The sequence below is a fragment of the Varanus komodoensis genome, unplaced genomic scaffold (genome assembly GCF_004798865.1).
Source record: "Varanus komodoensis strain SLA01 unplaced genomic scaffold, ASM479886v1 scaffold4, whole genome shotgun sequence".
NCBI lineage: Eukaryota > Metazoa > Chordata > Lepidosauria > Squamata > Varanidae > Varanus > Varanus komodoensis.
In genome coordinates this window covers 59,189,852-59,212,193 of record NW_025335941.1, presented here as the reverse complement: position 1 = coordinate 59,212,193, position 22,342 = coordinate 59,189,852, and the positions used below count along the sequence as shown (strand labels likewise).

At 41.5% G+C, this 22,342-nt stretch overlaps 1 protein-coding gene across 4 annotated transcripts in view; it reads left to right on the top strand.

Moving 5' to 3' along the window:
• TMEM135 (transmembrane protein 135) overlaps positions 1–22,342 on the top strand; it is a 179,042-nt gene that overhangs the window by 144,697 nt on the left and 12,003 nt on the right. For all 4 annotated transcript variants that reach the window (XM_044441519.1, XM_044441518.1, XM_044441520.1 and 1 more), the window contains exons 7-10: positions 9,886–9,927; positions 10,922–11,068; positions 13,775–13,844; positions 22,117–22,284. In XM_044441519.1, the coding sequence (XP_044297454.1) occupies positions 9,886–9,927; positions 10,922–11,068; positions 13,775–13,844; positions 22,117–22,284 (427 nt within the window). The remainder of the gene's footprint in view (positions 1–9,885; positions 9,928–10,921; positions 11,069–13,774; positions 13,845–22,116; positions 22,285–22,342) is intronic.

Genomic DNA, 22,342 nt, shown 5'->3' with positions numbered 1-22,342 from the left:
GCTTATGGTAAAAGTTTACATATTCCCTCCCACCCCACCCCATTTCCTCTCCCCCTCTGTTCTTTCACTGGCAGGTAAAAGCCATTTCATTCAAGACAGTCTGCTGGGTTGGGTATTGTTTTTATATTTTTTATTTTGTAATTGTTACATTTGTATTGTGTTTTAATATGTTTTAAATGTTTTAATGTGTTTAAATGTTTTTATCACTCATGTTCGTTACTTGTGTTTATAAGCCACATGAGTGGCAGAAAAATTGGGCACAAATTGTACCTGGCAGCTATAAGAAAGCATGTTTCCAAATTGAAACACTAATACAATGTTTTCTTGGCAGGGCACCATATTTTTCACCGCGTATCAGGTGGAAATAGAGCCCTGTGTAATATGAATTACAGTAGTCAAGCCCTGGCATTACTAAAAACATAAGTGTCAAAAGTGGAGAAATTTTGTGAATACCATAGGCTTGTGAAATGCTGGAAACATTCATGGCTTCAAAATATCTTTAGTTCATTCAACACGAATCATCCTCAAGAGCAGAATAAACCTGGGTTTTGTCTATTGTATTTTGGTCTCGTATTTTATGGGGCAGTTTTAAAACCATGGGCTGACAAAAGGTTATATCTAGTGGTGATCCAGAGATGAAAGCAGTAACATCAGCAAAATTTGGAGGGGGCTGATTCCCCAACCCAGGCTCTGCATGACTTTAGGAGACAGCAAGAATATTTTGCTACCACAAAATTGACATTAATGCTATCCGGAATATACCATGCAAATGATGCTATTTATCTAGAAAGACATATAGATCAATTTTAAGGTATGTTTTAGAAACAAGTAAATGTTTTTTTTAAAAAACCCTTTGCTTCATCTGAAGTGATTCTGCTAAGGTTTTCTTTTTCAGTTTGGTCCATTTTATTTCATACATTGAATCCTGTTTAAACATTTAATTGGGCACTGTTAATTAGGTGTGGTAGGTTCTGTAATAAAATGGAGATGGAAACAAGATCTTTTCTGCTCTTAGGCTTTTCACAATCACAATAGGTCCAGTGGACAATCAGAGAAAGAAACTAAATGTAAAGTGTACTCTAGCATGGAGGGAAGATAGCTAGTTTGGATTTTTTAAAAATGATCTTCTGTTTTGTTAAATTGTTTCAACTGATGTGCCCTACATGAATCGTGACCCTTAAGTATTTTAATAACACACTTAATTCTGAAATTTCCTACCTAATATTTGCATAAGAAGGGAACACTTCTGCTTTATTCCAATAAAAGAATGCAAACTGATACCAAGTTGGTTGCTGAGTTGAATGTTTCTTTCTGAGTTAATCTCCCAAACAATCTTAATATCCCTGTTCATGAAATCCTTCTTGAAATTCCATGTAGACAGCCAGCTAGAACAGGTGTTTCCAAAGAAATGTAACCCTGTTTTGGTCATTCATATCCAAGCAGCATGTGACTTTTTCATTTTTGCTTATTTAGACAGTTGATAAATTCTGAGTTTGCTTTCCAAATCTTGGGCTGCTGTGATCTACTTATGCCCTTCTGTTAAATGCTGAAGCAGCCTCTGATTGTGAAATATTTGCTTGTCTAGATTTCTCCACTCCATGTTTCATGCTTGCCTGGTTTATGGTTAAAAAGGAAGGAACATGAAGGAAGTTGAATCTAACTTAACTTTGCTTAGAATTGAGGTTCTGCTCAGCCTTTACTTTGGATTTTTATGAATACCATTTACTTGACATTGTAGCTATTTTCCATCTTCAAGCATAAAGGGGAAAGGAAACTCACTGGAGAATCATCTCATGGCCCTTGCCTTTTTATTCTAGCATTTCATCTGTCTACTTCTTCAGTGCCATTAGGAAGATGAGCTTGCTATGTTTTCACCATGAATTATGAAAAGCTAGAACTTTGTTTTTTTCTGTATTTACTGAAGAGGTTATTTGTCAACTTGTGACCTGTATGAATATATTATAGTAATAAATAGCTGTAAACTATTAACAAGCTCTGCTTACTTGTTTAAATTTTGTTACAACACTTTGTGTTATGCTTCTGATACATTATCTCTTCCTGAAGTCATACATAGCTTTTTGGTATGTTCTGAATTCTCTTCCTCTACTCTAATGGCCTTTCACAAGAAGGCAGAAACCTTGCATTTTAAGGAATGCTCTATACTACTGTCTCACTGAATTTGACTTTTAACTGTCTGGTTTTTGAAGAATTGTTGCTACTGTTTTCTGTTGCTGCTGTTTTAATATTTCAGGGTTTAAAGTTCCACTATAACGGTTGTTTTAAGTTGTTGTGATTTTCAGCTACCTTGAGCTTTCCAGAGGAAAGGCATGGTGGAAATATTCTCAATAAAATAATTTTAAAAACCCTTCTTTAACTGTACCTGCACATTATGGGGACATGGAAATACTGCCAGACTGTGACAGGAGTGTCACTGTAATGTCTGGGAATGCTTATTTATGATGCAACATCAATATGGAATGTATTTCCCTGCCTCTGCTCCACTTAAACAGTTGAAATAGAATGAACATGCTAATATAATGTGTAGGGAAGCTTGTATAGACTTGTGCATGAGGCATGTGTGTGAACATGTAGCCATAATGATAACTTTTGATGCTTGTAATTTTCTTTACATTTAATGCTTGTTGTTCGAACTTGTAGTAATTAAACGTCAACAGCAGGGTTCTTGCAGAAAGATCATCAGTCAGTCTATGAATGAGAACCTTTGAAAGGCTTTCAGCAAGAAACACTAATCAGAAAAATTGGAAACCTAATTGGTGACATTTGGCCCTACAATATGGTGTGGAGACCTCTTCGCTTCCCCTCACAATGGAGGAGGGGTGAGAAGATTAGGTATGCCCACATGCACAACCCAAAAACAATTAGTCTTGGTGTGTGATTAGACTCATATTGGGCAGTTCGGTACAGGGGTGCTGTATTCACTTGGGGTAAGTGTAGTTCCTGCTGTCGGAAATGTGCTGATACAGCTACAAATTATACTGCTTTGAATAGGGGACTAAACTTTTTCTTTTCTCTTTTGAGTAAGTGGAGGGCAGGCTCAGCTAACCATTGCTTGTGTGTTTCTTTCTCTCCTAAGTGCTGATGTGTTTTTCTCTGCCCCCTGCCCTGACAAATTAGTTAGTTACCCTGTACATGTAGCCTTCAGAGTCACACAACACTTTCCTAGCATCCCATTTCTTCACTTTGCTTAATGTGGATTGGGGTTACCCTGACTGATCTCAAAATGTTCTTGTAGCTCAGCAAGAATATGAATGTTTTAAAGGTTCACCATTTAATAAGGAAACATTAAGGTGCCAGAGAGCAGCAGGCCTTGGCTGTTTGTCAGTAGCAGGAAAAAACTGATATTTGAAGTATGGCCCGACATCAGCAATATTCCAGTCTTGAAGTCTCTGATTTCACGTAACAAGGATAGGGAAACCGAACAATAATCCAACCAGAAACAGGTATGGTGGACGGAAGAAACAAATTTATAGTCTCTCTCATCTGGATTCAATGTTTTGCATGGTTCAAGGACAAATTCTGCCAAGTCAGCCTGAACTGCAGAGCTCACCATTGCTTGTCTCTTAAGGGGCTAGTTTATTGCTGTCCAGGAGGAGATCTCCCTCCCTCCCTCCCGTGTGTGTGCGCGCGCGCGCACACACACACACACACACACACTCAATACCAAGCAGTCTGCTAAAGCTTTCGTGAAAAATGGCTGGAGAATCATTATTAGGCCCATGCAAATTAATTCTCAATGTATGTTCCAACAAACTGACTATCAGGCTCAATAATGGTTTGCTGAACTGAAAACAACTGTTATTTCTGGATTAAGATCACTCATCCTTAAATCTGATTGAAGTATCTGTTGCATAGACATTTTCTACCCAGTCTCTTATCAGCTGATGCATGACTGATGTGTATCTGTTGCCATCACATGCATTTCCTGGTTTAAAAAAGCCATGTCAGGTCCATATTCCTTTAGTTTGGAAATAATTTTCTTCTATTTAATTAGATTCCATAGGTTGATATTTCAATATGTCACTTTAAAATGCAATTATTACAGATAAATTGTTTGCTCTTGTACACATAAAAACCTTGTCCTTCATGATTATTTAAGTCCAATGCATCAATTACAGATACATTCTATTTCATAGTTCCACAACTGTGCCCCACACCTTTATAGTGAAAAAAGCAAAACTAAAGCCCCACAGACAGAAAATTAATAGCTTTTAACCTATGCAAAAGAGAACAAAAAGTCAAAATCATTAAAACAAACAAAAAGTAAACCTTTTATATTCCAGCCAGACAACAGGGCAACCTGTCACACTCCACCCTTACTCAATCATCAATTTTATCACTGATTACTAAGACCAAAATACCATTAATTAACCAAGATGCTCCACTGAATGGGAGGCTAGTAAAGCTTTCGTCTGGGGCCAAATTATTACTTATCCTTCTCATAAAAAGAAATTAAATGAGGACAGCAAACAGTTTTAAGTGACAGGTTTGAAAACTCCTAAGCCATGTGCCACCTCTCCAAATGCACTGCTTTATCAAGCGGTGCAGCATGTCGAATATTAATTGGAGAGCATTTTTTACGGCAGGTTGAATTTGTACTAGCTTAGACTAAATCCCCCCACCAAACCTCATGGACCCCCCACACCCCTGGTGAGCGCAGTTGGGGCTGCTCAGATGGGGCAGAGAGGGCTGTGCCTCACCAGATTAGCCTACAAACGTCAGGTTCACACAATGCAACAGTGCAATGACACCCCAGTGGGGTTGCCTGTGCAGCGTGGTGTTTACGGGTGCCCTTGCTTGCATTTGTAGAATGCACTTTGTAGGTTTAAATGGAACTAGAAACATCTTGTTCTGATACAAGGCTAAACCATTATCCCCACTGTCACCCCTGGTATATTTTTCTAAGATTCATTGTGTGTTTTATAAGATATAAGGCCTTTACTTATAGTTTTTAATAACCAAGGACTGAAACATTTCATACTGAAGTCTGTGCACATATAAATATTCATTATAGTGAGCACCAAATAATCTGCTCACTGAAAGAGTGATGGTGATATTCCCAAGCAGCTGATCGGTATTTGGGGGTGCAAAATCACAATAAAAGATAGCCATTTAAAGGCTGGCTGTGATGCATTGTTCACCAGGTCACGCATATGCTACGTATGAACTGCTTCTCAAGACAATTTACTTTCATAGTGTTTCTTAAAAATCTTGCAAGTTGTGGTTAGTGAAACATCAGACCATTCTGTCTTAAAGATCCTTAATCTAACCATCAACATTTCATTCTTTTGTTTATTTGCTTGAGAGCTTTAAATATGTGAAATAAATGTGTATTCCTTTTTTCCCATTAATTTTCATCAAGAGACACTATTAGAGCAAAAGTTCACTTTCTTCATAATAAGATGCTTTCTGAATCGCTGCAATATAAAGGTTCCTCTATATCTACTAAAGACATGAGAATCCTGTAAAGTAACTAATGGGCTTCTAAATTGGAGAGGCCTCCCCCCAAAACATACACACACACAGCGCCACTTGTTACCTATGAGGCTGTGGTTGAAACATTTGCCATTTTGTGTAGGAATGTGCCCTGACACATGAAATGTGACGGTGTCCAACCTCAAATGCTTCTGTTTATGTCTCCAGGGACATGACTGAAACCAGTGCTGCCGTGCATGGAAAAGTTATGTCTTCAGACAAGATATAAAGTCTGGCAGTCCTGGGAGAGCCTTTTTACATAAAAAGATTCTTTGTTCACGTCATGTGATACATGGCAACAACATGTCCCAGTTTGGATGGAAATGTTTCTTGATTCCCAGGAACTGTCTTGATTAATTTCAAGGGCTTTCCCCAAATCTGGGTGCCTCCACTTCAGGTTACATGTTTAGGTTCATGGCTGGAACCAGTGCCACTTTGTATAGTTTTGGAACCTGAGATGTACATAGAAAATCTGGCATGCGCAGAGGGGCCCTCCTCAAATCTGACAGACTCGTCACATAAAATACATTTGTTTATACAAATAGCACTAGTTATACTGAGTTCTGGGACAGAGGACTATCTTTAATAGCCTGCTTTGTTGTCCTTGCTTCTAGCAGGCAAATCCTGTGAAAGAACTCTCACAACCCTTGTCTGGTTAAGGGTCGACAAATAGGGGGTCACAAAACAAACTGATTTGCACGATCAAACAGCCGGCAGTGTGTTAACTGTGGATAGTCCAGGGCCAAACGGGCGTACTGGCTCCTGCCTGGCGGCCTGCTTCCAGCACAGCTCTGTCTCTTGTTCATTTCCTATAACATCTGAACCCAGAACTCTGGGTTGTTGAAGGAGAAATACCCCAGAGTTTGCTCTTGCTCCTGCTTGCTCCAAGACAACCCACGGTGAGCTGTGGGTGGACGGTTTCAGTGTGCATTCCTGGCCACTGTTTCAATATGGCAAATAACTGTCATGCAGTTTACTTAACTGAGTGAATGAATGGTGCATAAAGCTACCTACATAGGCACTCCTTCCTTTCTTGTCCCCTTAAACACCAAGAGAGGTTTATATGCCTTATATAAAGGTATTATTTAGCGGGGTCCTCATGTGTACCCAGTCTGGATACTTCCCTAGTATTTTTGCTATAAAATATGGAAAATACCAAAATACTCTTGATATACAAGTGATGATTTTCCCTCCTCTTTGAAGCATTGATTTGACCTGTTTCCACAGTGTTTATTAGGTACAAAGTTCATGTGCATTTCATAGCCATTGGGAAGGGCTTTGCTTCTGTGTCCTTTAAAGGGAAGACCTGTATTTGAAATGTATCTGCACAACACATAATTGCTGGGATAGCCATATATTTGAGCATCCAGACTGAAGTATGAAATGTCTTAAGGGAAGCTGCTTTTGGTGCTTGACCAGTATGAATGTCTGTCTGTCATCTTTCCATCTAAGCAGCACATTTATTTTGGGGAGGTTTGTTTTGGCATATGTAAATTGCCACTTGAAGTACTGCCTATTGGGGACATCTGCTGGCTGAATGGTAGAACTTTTTGGCAGGTGTTGGAATGGAAATCGGAACAGACAGTCCCACTGTTGGGCTTCAGGTATTTTCCCTAGGGAAATCTTGTGTTACATGTTTTTTAAATAAAAGTTGTGAGAACAAACAATAACAAAATTACCGCCTACAGACATTTTGGCTATGGTCTCCAACCGAATGGCGGGAGCTCCACAGACCTGGTTTGCATAACATGAAAATCAATGGGGTGATCAGTCACGGTGGGTTGCCATTTTAGCTGGACCCAGCACAGTTTCTGCAGCTCAGCTTACTTTTCATGAACAAGCTGCACTGGAAGCCATGGCTTGTTTTAGGATTGTTCCTAGCCACAATGGCTTGTTGTGTCATGTAATCCCAACAGGGTGATTCATTTATGGGTTGTTAGGAATGACTCCCAGATAGCAGATAGGCTGATTCCATAAAGGAATTCCCAGCCATAATTTTGCAATAGCTGAGTAGGACAGGACATTTTGGAGGGTACTCATTCACAGGGCTGTCATAAGTCAGAAAAGACTGGATGGCACAACAGGAATGTCTACAGAGCCTCACAGAAAAGTAATACCGTTCACTTTTCATGTTGTCACCCATGATTGTCCTTCTGCTGATGCCATATCCCCCTTTAAAACAACAACAACAACAACAACAAATTGTTGCCTAAAATGTGCACTTGGGATTGTAAATTTTAAACTATTTTTGTATGTCTGCTGCAGGTGCACAAATGCACACTCTTGTTATTTGATATGAGTGTTGACAAGACGAAGTTGCCTATTGGCTAATATATTCATAATTGCAAAGGGGGAAATAACAGGAAGAGAAGGTGGAGCATGATTGCACAAGTCAGAGGAACCAAAATGGGGGGAGGGGTCCAACAAAATGAGTGCACCAGACATGGCAAGGGGAGGGTGATGGTCCATCCTTGGCAGTGTATTCCTCTATGGTTTCAGTGTTGAATTGACACGTCTCAGTGCCTTGCACCTTTTCCACGCTTCCCTACTCGATAAAAAGCTCTACCTCTTGTTTTATCTTTATATATGTATTGTATGTGTTTTTATCTTTATCTTTATTGAAAGCTGCTTTGAGACTACAGTAGTAAGTGGCATATAAATGAAAATATAAAAGTATTTTTATGTATAAAAAAATAAGTAAAGGAGATATTAACTCCTCCCTTTCCATGGCTTCTTGTGGAGGTAATTACTACTGCCGTTACTGTGGCTTCCTGTTATTTATTTTTAAAAAACTAAGAAATGCACACAAATGTAATAGCCAGGAGGCATATGGGGGCAGAATATGCACAGATTTAACTGCTGAGAGATAAGCGGAGGGGGATTTGCACACCAGCAGTAACTGCTCTTTTATTGCATGTGTACTGATTTCTTCTCTGTTCACTTCCCAGCCTGTAGATTTGCCTATATTTCTGTGAAGGGGTATTGCTCACACCCAGTGACTGAGTATGGGATTACCGTGGGTTGTTTGACTGGGTTCAGACAGCTCAAGAAGCCATTAGGGTTTTTATCATTGTTGCTCTGTTGTGTTCTCTGAACTCATTTGTGGTATTTCACCATGGTAAGTTTGGCCTTTAGAAACCACTGTAAGAAACAAGGGTTTGTTCTATGGTTTCTCTATGCCACCATGGCTTGACATCTTGTCTGAACCCAGTATCATAGTTTCCATGGTATTGGTATGCAACTACCAGAGTCCTCTGGAAAGAGTGGCAACTACAGGAGCCATTCTAGGTATTCAGTCTCTATGTGCAGACACACGAGAAAGAACAGGCAACATAGGCAGGGAGTATTGCAACTTGGAAGTGAATTTCAGGTGTGGTGGTTTATACAAACGGCAGGACTGAGTAGGGAGCATGGAAACCACGACAGTGTGGAACTCATTTCATCATTTTCTGCGTAGATCATGAACTGTGGTAACCCTTCTGGTTGGTTTGTTTTGGGTTGAGAATTGAGTGTTGTTCACCATGGTTTGTTCCCTTAGCTATGTTTGGATGACACCATAACCCACTTTTCAACATCTTGGTTCATTGACAGTTCTCCAGTGTGGGTGAGAATGTTTTTGAACAATATCCCCATTCTGGAGCATCTGGAGGATCAAAGAAAGTGTTGAAAAGTAGAAGGTACTTCGAATTGTAAATTCGAGACATAAAATTGAGAGAAAGCTATTGGCTATGGATGCTGTTTCTCCCATGCCCCCTTGGTGCACCTGCTGTTCTCTCCACCGCACCATCCCAGCACTGTTCAAGTGATAACCTGGCGATGGGGCCCAGTCAACTGTGTACAAATTAGCCTGTATGCAGCCTCAGTATGCTAGTCTGTTGACCACTCCAGTCCCCCTTTCCTTAGAAAGCTGAAACGACAAGGACATTGACAGGAAAGCCGACACATTTTGGATAGCTATTGGACATATTCAACAGTCATGAAAGGCCAACAATCACAATAATAAAAATGAATACAGTTTTCAGGGGCTCAAAATATGGCCCAAAGTGTGGCATTTTGAGGGAGGAAAGAAAAAGATGTAGCGATTAGAGCAGGGAAATCAACCAGGGTGCTGTTGCAAAGGACATTGGGAGGCATGCTAGAGCTGGAGGATTGAGGGAACAGAGGGGAACAATCCTTGGTAAGTCTGATTGTCTGTCTGGCATAGCGTGGGTTTTTCTGTGAACAACCAACCTGCCATGGCTTCTTAACAAGGAGACTTTGTGTGATGTGTAACCTTCCCGCAAGTTGCAAGGCTCCAGTTGTGTCAATTGTCTTTTTGTAAATTGTGGGACTGTTCTGTGACTTTGGGTCCTACCAGACTAACACACCTAAAATATTTGGTTGATGTTTCAGATGCAAAGATGGTTTGAAAGGATTTACATTCTCAGCGCTGAAGTAAGTAAATCCAACAAGTATTATTTCTTAAGCAGCTCAGATTGAGTGAAATGTTGTGTAACTCTAAGAGGAGGACATTGAAAAATATATTAAGTGGAATGCAGGAAACAAATATTTCAGTCTGTTCCAAACTCTTGATGTCCAGACATTTGCTAATTTTAAAACTATGCTACATCTTGTATCTTTTTTCCTTAAATATATTGAAATGCACAAATCTACAATTATTTTAATGTATTTGTAATCTACAGTTATATTAGTTTAATTGTTATCTGCAATTGTATTAGTGTATATTAGGCAATCATTTTGCTTTTGGCTGACATGTTACCAAATTAATGGGATGGGACACAATTTAAAATTCCCAAGCACTACACAGGTAAATATAAAGTAAATACCCTAAAGCCACCTGAGTTTCTTGTATATAAAATCTCATAGCTTTTCATATCCCAAATTTTCTTCATTTTGTGTAACACTATACTTATATGGGATATTGAAACTGGAAATTATGAACAGTAATTTTATTTCAAAGAATGTCACAAGAAGTTGTTATAGTTTAAAGAATGTTACAGAATTTCAGGATATCAGAAGTACGAAACCACAATGTCCTAACTTTTCAGAATATCACTGTAAGGTGTTCTTTCTTATACCGTAACTAGAGGTAACTGAAATATATGATTTTAAAAAGTAGCCCAGAAATCAGAGTGTTGCTAATCTATGGAATGTGCTCCCCAGAGAGGTTTGCCTGCCGCCAATGTTATATTCTTTTTGACGCCAGGTAAAAACCTTTTTATTCGCCCAGCATTTTAATACTTAAATATTTTAACTAAGTTTTTAATGGTCATGCTCAGTCACATTTTATTATGCTTGTTGTAATTGATGTATTTATTTATTGTTATGTTTTATTTATGTTGTAAGCTGTCCTGAAACATTGTTAAGGAGAGGGTAAAAATACTGTAAATAAATGAAATAAATAATCTTGTTTTATTTTAAAATTCAGATTCATGGTAGGGAAAGAAGAAATTCCCACGCATTCATTTGCACCTGAAGCTGTGTTTCCAAGAAAAGAGAGAAAGATAAAATACTGTGAAGAAATAACGCAGCGTATGAACATAATTGCTGTAACAAAGAAACTTGTGGACAAAGTGTGAGTGGAAAATTTTAAGGATTTGTTTTTGTTATGCCTATTTTTGTGTGCGTGCGCTCTGCCTATAGCATGGGCGGGCAACTTCAGATGGTCCAGAAGCGGCAGCTCCGCTGGGGTTGGTACTCCTGGCACTGCCGCCCTTCTGTGGCCAGCAGGAGAAACGGGGAATGCCATGGTTCGCTGCTGGCACGCAGTGACCCTCGTGTCGGCCTTCCTTGTCTCACAGCACCTGCATTTTACAGCCATCCATTTATTTTTTGACAAAAAAATCAGTGACAGTGAATATAACAGGCATTACCTTCCTAGGAGCAGGAAGAGACTGCGAATTCTAACGAATCTTTCATTCATTTCTTGAGAAAATTATTAGTTGATATATATATACATCTCATTACTAGTTTAATAATTTGGGGGGTGTTTTCTGTTGCTATAGTTTTGTTTTATAATTGCAGTTTATGGTGGCATTTTACAGTATTGCATGCTCCTTTGAGAGCTGGAAATGGAGCAGATAAACAATTTCAATCAGTCCATGCAAGGGCTTGTTATCTGGAGATCTGTAGCAAGGGAGGTAGTCATTGCTGCTTCCTGGGCAAGTGGGGTCAGTCAGCCTGGACAGTGTTCAGTCCTTTCTGCCGGGACGCATTGCTTGCATGGGAGGTCAAACCATAGTCTGATGCTTTATAGCACCAGCTTGGCCCTTGCATCCCCTGAACTCCTCCAAGCTGATAGCCACAGCACCACCTCTGTGGCCCTGCATAGTGGTGGCAGTAAAGAGGAACAGAGAATAGCTCGATTGTGGCAAACTATCCACAGTGACAGACAGTAAGGCACCTGAGTTGCTGGAATATCCTCATTTCGAGATCCCCAGTGCCAACCATAATAGCTCCCCAAGAAAGCTGCAGGAAGTGTCCATTTTCAGAACACTTGGTAGGATGGACTCATTTCAGTTTATAGCTAGATTAGTACAGGATAAGCAAGTTCAGCTGAGAGAGACATGAAGCAGAACTACAGGCTAGCAATGCATGGTCAGTAGCCCCACTAATGAAACCTCTGACTGTGGGGCTTTCAGGAAAAAGGTTTGAATGATCAACAAATAAAGGGAATGAGCTTCCCTGGGTATTTCTAATGTCCTCCTTGCATACGCCTTAAAAACCATTGGGTTCTTAATCCTAATCTGCTATCAAGTTTCCCTCCCATATGTTTCCTTTCAGATATAACCAAGTCTGAACGGCTGTAACTTGATCACATCCTCATTACAATTTTTGCTACACAAACTGACCTCATGGATGATTTATGGCTGATATGCTTTTGCAGTGCATAATTCAAAGCTTCCAAAAATATTTGGCACAATACGAAGATTGAGTAATGTTATTTTGTGCTCAAACCGCAAATACTTGACTACAAGAAAATCTAATTTCTAGAACCAGTATCAAATTGATTTACTTCTAATTCCACTTGATATGTCTAACAACTGGACAGCCCTCCCTAAAGTATTCATCTTTTTCAAATTCTTTGCCTGCCATAATCCTCTGATGGTAGATCAGTTGTGATGCTCATGGAAAATGAAGTCTTGTGAGTTGTGAAGTGTACACATTTTGGTGTGCCTTACAGACTTCCTCTGAATCTAGTAGGAGAAACATACAACTGTCTGTGCCTTTCTGTGGCGTTCCCAACAGCTAATTATACTGCACTGCCTGCCACGATCCTGTCTTTGTCGTGCTGTATGTATTTGCAGATGTATTTACAGATTTTCGTCTCAGCTCATGGTAGCATTTCTTCATTGCAAATGACTGTAAAGATGAGGATAGGTCCCACTGCGCCGGCACTTACTCATGCTGCCGCTCCGTGATCTGTGACTGAGTTTGTGATGTCAGAGTGAGGGCATTGCTGGAGAATAGGAACCTGCCTTTAAAGAACAGAACAGAACATTTCCCATATTTGGATAAAAGCACTGATTGCAAAGCATGGGAAGCTGCGGTCAGAAAGACCAGATATGTGATTGGGATGGTTACCTTTCCATCTGTTTCCAGTGAGTGTTCATTCCCTCCTTTGTTTCCCCCTTTGGATCCACTCAGAATCTCCCAAAGCATAGCACAGAGTCAGGAAAAAAACGGCTAAGCTATTTTGCTAACCTGGCAAGATGTGAAGTTTATGCAAAACACAAAGCAAAGTCGGGGATGAGATCCTGTCTTCGCTGGAGAGCCAGTGTGGTGCAGTGGTTAAGAGCACAGGATTGGGACTTAGGTGATCTAGTCTCCACTTGGCCAGGGAACCCACTGGGTGATTTTGGCCAGTCATAGACTCACAGGCCTACCTAATTCACAGAGGAGTTGTGGGGTTAAGACTGAAAGCAGGAAGAGCAGCATGATGCAGGCTGCTTTGAACCTTTGTAAGAAAAAAGTGGGATATAAATCTAACAATGAATACATAAATGATACTGCAAGTTTGAGGCTTAAGCCGCATCTTCTGGTGCAAAAGCAACTTTGTGGGGCAAGGCACTGCATCATCATAATCATTGTCGTTATTGTAATCCTACCATAGGGTAAAAGGATTATCCCCTCTCCAGCACACCATGATCCCAATCATATTTGGGGACCTTGTGGCTGTTTTAGGAATAAACAAGCTGCTGTTGGTGCAAACTTGAATACTCATTTAATGTGACTTGTGGGGCGCTTGTCAATACTGATAAGTTTTGTTTTCTTTTTCCAGATGCAAATGTGGGCCAAGACACAGATGCTGTAAGCACTATGAAGATAATTGCATCTCGTATTGCATTAAAGTGAGTAGCGACAGGAAGAAATAAACTCAGTCCCTGATAGAAAACTATTAAAAGTCAGTCATATCAATTGAAAACGTTTGTGCCGCTCACAGAAAAGATAACAAAGACCGTTTCCTGTTCTGAGTGTGTGTTTGTGCGTGATGCACCTGCACAGTGTAACCAGCTTCATTTCACTTGCAGGGTATATGTGGGGCGGCAGGGGGTGGGGGTGGATGCTTGATCTGTGTGCTCAGGGCAAGGATGGTGGCCCCTTCCCAGCCTGAGCTCAGGGTTCCACCCAGAGAAGTGCCCAGGGGCCACACGGCGGCGGCGGCGGCAGGACCAAAGCTCAGAGTGGTCACTGCTACTCCATTCTCTCTTGTACCGTTTACACAGTCAGACAACACACACACACACACACACACACACACATGAGTGAGCGAGCGAGCGAGCTTCTGTTCACACAGCAACCAAACCACATGCCCACAACAAGGCTGCAAGCAGGATGTAAGCACAGTTGAACACGCTTCAACTTGTGCACCCCAGCAATTGGCATAGAAAGGCATACAGCCTCTTTTATGGGAGGCAGTATTTAGCCGTCATGACTAGCCATCATCGACCGCTTTATAATCAGTGAAGGAGAAGACCTTGTGTCTTCTGGCTGGAAGTGGGGTCCCCTGTGCAGCCTTAGAGGGTATCCAGGTACTGTGATGAATGAAGCAGGGAAAGTGAAGTTTTTAGACGTTATCCTTACCTATTCTGTTATACTTGCCTTCAGTTTAGATGCAGATGTGATGCATTGCATTTTAACTGCTTGCTTGTTTAAAAAACATGGTTTTAACAGACATAAATACTGGCAGGCATGGATGGCTTGGTGCAGCATGAGATGCTTGTGTTTGGCTGCCAGCCTTCTTAGCTTAAGATGCTCCACTAAGTTTATAGATTCCCCCCCTCAAATGCTGGCTGTTTTCAAGCACCATGTTTTAGGTTCTTAAGAAACAGAATTTGACACATTTATAGAGAATTTGTATACCAGTTTATAAAATTAGTATTGATTTGCCGCAATAGCTGAGCAAGCCATTTTATACAGAGACATTGTGCCACAGAAACCAGGTGCTAAGGGACAAACAGCATCCCTTTCATGCTCAGAGATATTTGGCTGGGTGCTCTGTCGCAAACAGAATAATGGACCTTTACTGCAATCCAGCAGTAGTTCTTTCATTTCTGTAAAAAAATAAAATAAAAGTGCAAAGAGACATGCAAGGAGCACTCTATGAATTAGCGAAATGACTGCAAACCCCCAGTATGCAAGAGCTTTTGTGTGATGTCCTTGACACCTGGCTCCATTAACAAGGACCTTTAAGAAGTTTCTCTTGAGACTGCAACCACCATTGCCTCGCAAGTCGAAGAAGTGGTCCGTGAGTATCTGTGGTTAGCTGTTAAAGTGAGTGAAAAGCGAAGCTCTGAGAATCTTGACTAATTTAATTACGCACCGAATGGTGTAACAGATCCCACTTGCAGCCGTTCCCCAACTCAAGTACCGGGAATGTGCTGTGCTCGGCAGCTTGGCCAGCAGCGGCACCCATACAGCTGTGCTTCTCTGGCACATTGGGGTAGAATTTTTGGACTTAGCCTGTGAATGTATTTTAAGGGTAATGGGAGAAAGTCCACAGTTGTTGCGTGAAGGGAGGGCAGTCCATGTCCATTGAGATAAATTATCCTCTCCCAGAATATGAGCAGTGTTTGTTTCCTTTCCTTGGGAAGAGTTAACTCTATAGGGAGATGTTTTGGCTGGAATTAGACTGGCACAGGTGGGAACACCTGCTTGCATTTCCTTTGAGGGAGAGGACCCGAGCTCGTTTGGGGTTTGCATTTTTAAAATCCTGTGCATTGGGTAAAGTGGCCCCTTTTTTGTGTGTGGCTAGACCATGATATTTCTAGGGTTCAAATTTTAACAGCTGATGGTTTTGGTTTTTCTGCAGCAAGTGTGGAAAACAGCATGTGAAAGATAAGGTGCAACTCAAGATTCATATGATACAATATCAGCTGCTCTTGCCCACTTTGGCAAGTGCCATGTTTCAGAAGTTTTGTGGTGCAAACTGCAGCCAGATGGTTAGCAACTGGTGGAATGCCATTTCTCTTGGTATAAAGGCAGAATATGCATGAAATATAATAAACGTAATTGTAATAATAATAGAATTCTAAACATGGATTCAGCTTCCCATGCCCATAAGTACAACATTCAATACCTTACTGAACATACAGCAAAACCTGCAGGATAATCAGGATATAAATACTGGGTTGAATGTAATGGTGACCATCCTCCAAAGGAAGGGGTAGTTCTAGCAGAGGCATCCCTGTCCTCCTGTACTCTCCAGATCCGATGGAGAACCCTTTAGAGCAAGTTTGGTGGCAGCTCAAGGACTGCAGCAGGGCAGAGGGAAGGGGAAATCTTCACATGTGAGTGCTTGCATGGCATAGATCTCTAAATGTATTATGGGGCAGACATATAACACGTGTGCCCTACAGAGCAGTTTTGTGCAGTGCTGTGCAGGAACTATTTGCCCTTTCTGTCCACTGGGTCCACTGAAGGGAGGACAACATTGTTGCTGTGCCGTTTTGTCCCTTTTGCTTTTCTCTGTACTCAGGGAGGCAGAGTTCCGTGCCTCTCAGCACCAAGGAATGGCTTTACCTGCCTCTTAAGAGGAACAGGGCCAGCCAAATCCCTGGTTTCACTCCTAGTGTCCGGGATGACATTCTACGATTTGACCCCAAGGCAGAATTCCATTTACACTGGGGGATATGGGGCAGTCCAATGTTTAACAAACTCAATGTTTTTAACTGGGTTTGTATGTTTGTTAGTGATCAGAACTCCAAGTGAGGATGCTGAATATTGATCTTAGCCAATCTCTCTTTCAGTTGCCAGTTCTCATGAATTACTAAGAGCAGCACGGGGGAAAGTGTGACCTATACAAAAGCCCCACAACATTAGGGGGAAAACCATGCAATCACAAATGCTTAGTTACCTGGATTGCATCCTGAGCATTTGTGGAGGTGCCCTGGCCTTTTCTGCAGGTAGATTTGACCATGTAGAAGGTTGTAGCAACAGGAATGGTGTTCATACATGGAGGAAAAGTAGTAGGACATGAAGTATTCGTAATAATTGATCTTTGAACATTTCCCTGTGTAAAGGCACTTCTGTTTTCCCAACTGCAAGTAAAAAAGAGAGCATATGATGATGGCTGTCCACTCATTTCATCCTCCAGATGCACTGGACTTCAACTTCCATCACCCTCAGTCAGTTCAGCCAGTGGCCTTGCTAGAATGGAACCAGGTTGGGGAGAGCTGTTCTAATGAGATGCAAAGAGTTCTTAATTGCTGGTGGGCAGAATTAAAAAAAGAGGTTGTTGGTGGTTAGATTTAGTTGTAATTTATGCACTGACTTTCCACTCTGTAGTCTGTTTAAGCCTTGCATAAGACAGAAAGTATTTCACTTCAACAGGCCTCTCTGGTTTGAATTTCACTGCGCATACATATTTCGAGTAATGACTGCCGTCACAGCGATCAGTGCACATTTGCCTGTTTAATCACACCCAAAATTCTTACACAGTGAACTGGTAAAATGATATTCACACAGCAATCAGCCCTATAAATATATCATCATGGTTTTTTTAAATGGTATATTTAAAATAGAAAGGAGCCTCCTTCATGTGAAGCAACATAGGAAGAGCCCCAGTGGATCAGACTAATCCGAGGTCTTTTTTCCTACAGTAGCTGACTAGGTGCCTTCTGGGGAAAGAGAAGGAAGATCGCCTCTTCCACTGCTGTTCCCCAGTGACTGGCATTCAGGGGCCTGCTGCTGCTGCTAGAGGGAGCATAGAGCCATCATGACTAGTAGCCATTCAGAGCCCTGTGAGTTTGGCAAATTACCCTCCATTGCCAGCAGCAGGACTGGCAGATGCCAGGTTCCTAACAAGTCTGTGCCACATGCTCAGCAGGTGATGCAATCAAACTTCTTTTTATAAAGAGCTGAACCTCATATTCAGCAATTGCTGCCACAAATTAGTTTTCCAGATTAATGTGAAATGGATAGTCCTTTTTTCTGTCTTTGATTTGACAAACTGCACCTGAGCTTCTTATCCCTTTTGGAAGGTGGGGCAGTCATAATCCTAGCAGTTTTTAGTCCCTCCTTCCCCTGTACTCCTTCCCCACTACTTTTTGAAGTATTCAATAGTACAAACACCAGAGAAATAAAGCACATTGGCATCAGTCTGCCTTGAGTGTCATTTTTCTTCGTAGCTGACTGTGCTACCAATCAAAGCAAATCAGTTAGGTATGTTGGGTTAGAAATACTCAGGATTCCTGCTTAAATTGGGATTTGTAGCTGGAGTATGAGATGAAAAACTTTCAGTTGTGCCATAGGCATCTTCAGCTCCATTTGGAGCTGCCGCCATTTCTTGCTAAGGCTTGACAGTAGCTAGGTCAGGATAGAGAAGGATGACCACGGATGGTGCAATCATGGGGGAGGGGGGAGAGAGAGAATGAGGGGAGGGATACATACATAATTACTTGGCAAATTCCTTCCTAGTTTGAGACATGTTGCTTGAGCTTTTTAAGAGAGCATCAAGTTCTTTTGAGCTTTTTCTTAAGAATGTCTGTACAAAATCAACAGGAGCTGTCTTCTAAGGAAAGGCCTGTGTGGTTTTGCCGTTTTCTTTATGAAAGGGCAATTGTGTTTTTCACTTCTGGAGCCAATTTATTTATCAGACTTCCCACCAAACCATTTGCACTCTCATCTCCACCACCACCACACCAGCTTGTGCATTGCTTCCGTGTGTTTTTCCCGTTCACATTTCTGTAGTGAATGTAGGGGCATAAACTGCAACAGGTCCTTTGACTTTCCATGAATAGGAACACCATCTTATAATCTCGGTGAGTGAATAGCATTTTAAATAATGTAGATAGACTGGATTTGGTAGACTTGCGAGAAAAAAAGTTTTGTTTTGTTTTGATTAGCTTTTGCAGCTATATTTAACAAATTAAACCTCTTTAATTCTAAAAGTAAATAAATACTTTACCTCTGAAACTGTAGAGGACAGCTTGTTTCTACATGCTAGCCATTTCAGAAGTCTTCCATAGACAAAAAGGATATAAATCCAAGAAATAAGAGTAGACATTAGGTACAGCCAGCAAATTCGGAAGGAGAGACTGTAGCACCTAAAATGTGTGACTTCTAAGCTATTAATTCCATGCTTGCCCACTTTGCTTGCACAGGACTTAGGTGCGCTATGTTCTCTGGGTGAACTCAAGGACAACCAGTAAATTCAGAGGGGAGGGATAGTGAACATTATGGAAGTATTAATTTATTGAAATGTTTGTTTTTACAATCTGCATTTGGGGTTGGGAAGAAATTTTCCTTGAGGTCAATACCCTTGGAGTTGTTTTGAGTCCTCCTTCAGTGTATGGTTTGGCTCGACTTAGTGGCTTGAGTCATCCAGAGCTGTCAGCTTTCAGATAAGATTTACCATGTTTGCTCCCATACTTTGCCATCCTGGGGCTAATTTGTTTGGGGGAAGGAAGTTTAAAAGCCCAATTCTACATGTAGATTTGGCAGCATTCTGATGGAATCCTGCATGATTTCCAAGACTCACTATTGCTTGGGACTTGAAGAAGCTTTCAGGGACGGGATGATAATGCATGAAGAACAATCTAATGCAAAGATCTAAAAACAAATAGAAGAAGCTGGAGGACTGATTGTGGTGGGAGTATGTGTGTGAGTGATGTGGAGGTTGGAGAACCGTCGGTAAGGTTGACAGTTACTTGTGGTGGAGCGTGCAGCCATGTTTGCAGAGAAGTATGGACTGAAAGGATTGTCACCACCCAAGTGGCCATCCTCAGCCTTTTGTACATTGTGCTTCAGACTCTCGCTGTGAGGGTAAAATGGAGCTATGAAAGCTTCCTTGGATTCCTCACAAGAAGAAAAAAGGTGGGATATAAATGGCATGCAATACAATGTGTTAATAATAGGGTTTACTTCCTGGTTGGTCGTGGATATCTGGAAATGCACTGTGGGCATGGACCAGTATCTGGCCTGCCAGCTGTCGGTGACATATTCAGAAAGGATGCGTGCCACAAGCTCCTCAGGAACCTTTGAGCATGCAGTTATTCAGAAACGGCCAGATACAAAGGTGGCTGGATTCCCAGTACTCTCAGTAATAATGAGAAGACTGTACAGATGCTAAGCCAGTATTAGGGACCCCAGAAGCAAACTTTGCAAAAATAAAATTTGGGATTTAAAACATGAAAAAAGACTTTTTCTTAGACTCAGTGTAATCCAAAAATAAAATATACAAGGGGACTAGGGGGAGGAGGCCAGGGGCAGACAGTAGATTAAAACCTGGCTATTTAGGTATCTGAAATCCTTGTAACAATCGCAATGCAACATGTGTTATCACGACATGAGATGGCAAGACCGCTTGGAGAAGAAAGTCATGCTGGGGAAAGTCAAGGGCAAAGGAAGGAAAGGAAGGCCAACTGTGAGATAATCGATTCCATAAAGGTAGCCACAGCCTTGAGCTCACAAGCTTCGAGCAGGACTGTCAAGGACTGGGCATTCCAGGGGGCACTCAGCAATAATGTCACCGTTGACTAGATGGCACATAGTGATTAAAGTGATTAAATAGGGACACAAGAATGGTTTGTAAAAGGCAAGAGAGTAGATAAAGAGGTATACGTCCTTCCAGATAATATTGGAACTTGAGGTTTCCAGTGGAATTGGTTATCAGCACATTCAGAGAGGGGAAAAAAGTACTCCATTCAATGCATCATTGATTCAAGGTATTCGCCGCCAAGGGGTGTAGTCATGGCTGCTAGCTTAGACCAAGGCAGGTTGGAAAAATTCATGGAGTATGCATCTACTAACACTGACAGCTGAATGGAACCTCTGTGGTCAGAGACAGTATAGCTCTGCATTCTAGATGACCAGGGCAAACAGCAAGGGGAAGCTGTGAGCTCCCACTGTACCTCTGGGCTTCTGAGACGTACTTAGCTGGTCACTGTTGAGGAAATTGGACTAGATAGGTGCTTGGTCTGAGTCAGCAGGCCTCTTTTTTACATGTTTAGTTGGTACAGTATGAAATGTACATGACCTTACCCGAAGCCCTAAAGATGGAGTGGGCTGCAAACTGAAACAAATCATGAAACCAATAACTTATTGTTAACATTGGCTGGGAAGCTTGTAACTGTTCAGCTTATAGATTTCCTGTTGCTTTGGTGCTTGCTTCTCCAAACGCATTGCAAAGTGATCATTGAAAAGAACTCAGAGATTGGACCTACTGGAGATTGAATATAAACTAATTCTCATGGTTTCAGAACAATCATTGTTTCCTAAATTCCCTCTGTAATTTGTCCAGATGTTCATATGTGAGGCGTAACCCTGCTCCTACCACATTGTTTTTCTTTGTGTATGGCAACTGAGTTGGGAAGGACTGATCCACTGGAAAGATATCAAGGAGGAAAAATAAAGCATTCAGGCAATTCGTGCATGTATATTTTAATGGGATTTTTTAAACTGCCCTTAGCCAGATGTGGATGTAGGCCATGAGCAGATGTCCATCTTGCCCCAGAGCCAGAAAAGTGACTGGGGGCCTTTTCGAGACAGACAAAAGTTCTGGGTTGAGTTAAGAACCCAGAGAAATCTCAATCCTCCAGGAGCAGTTGCTTGGATCTCCGTAGCAGCCTTGTCCGACCTGTGTCCTCCAGATGTGGCAGACCGCCATTTGCTGTTGTGGCTGGAAATAATGGGAGGTGCAGTCCAAGACCTCTGAAGTGCACCAGGCTGTGAAAGGCTGGCATACAGAGAGTCCGTGTGGTGTTGAACTGGCAGCAGGGACCCAAGGTCGAACTCACTGGTCAGTCACCAAGGCGAATGGAGACAGCTACCATCTTGCAGCCTTGCCTGCCCCATTGGGATTTTTGTGAACCTAAATGGGGAGGAGAGCCATGTGCCCCACCCTGCGCCCTGTGGCGGAAGGGTGGGATCTCAAAATAATAAACATAGGGATGCCTTTGTCCGCTGTTTGAAACCTTGGGAATAAAAGAATGGCCCAATCTCTGGTTTCCAGGGGGAATGAAATGGACATTTTGATTTCAGGTTCCAAGAAGTTTCAGCAAATGTTTGCAAAGCAAACTCCCCAAGGTTTTTTTTTCAAGTGAGGTTCCTAACATTGCTGGTTGTTCTTTTATTTGCACTGCCTCCCTCTCTTAAATGTCACGTTCTTAATATCTTCTCTAGGGCTTCATTAGGATGTTTAGTGTCGGTTACTTGATCCAGTGCTGCCTTCGAATCCCATCAGCATTCCGGCAACTGTTTACAAAGCCTTCCCGGCTGCTCTCCCTCTTCTACAACAAAGAAAATTTCCAGCTTGGGGCTTTTCTCGGGTCATTTGTCAGTATATACAAAGTAAGTTTCTAAAGTGCTGAAAAGCTGAGAAGATGGCATTTAATTATTCCAAAATTAC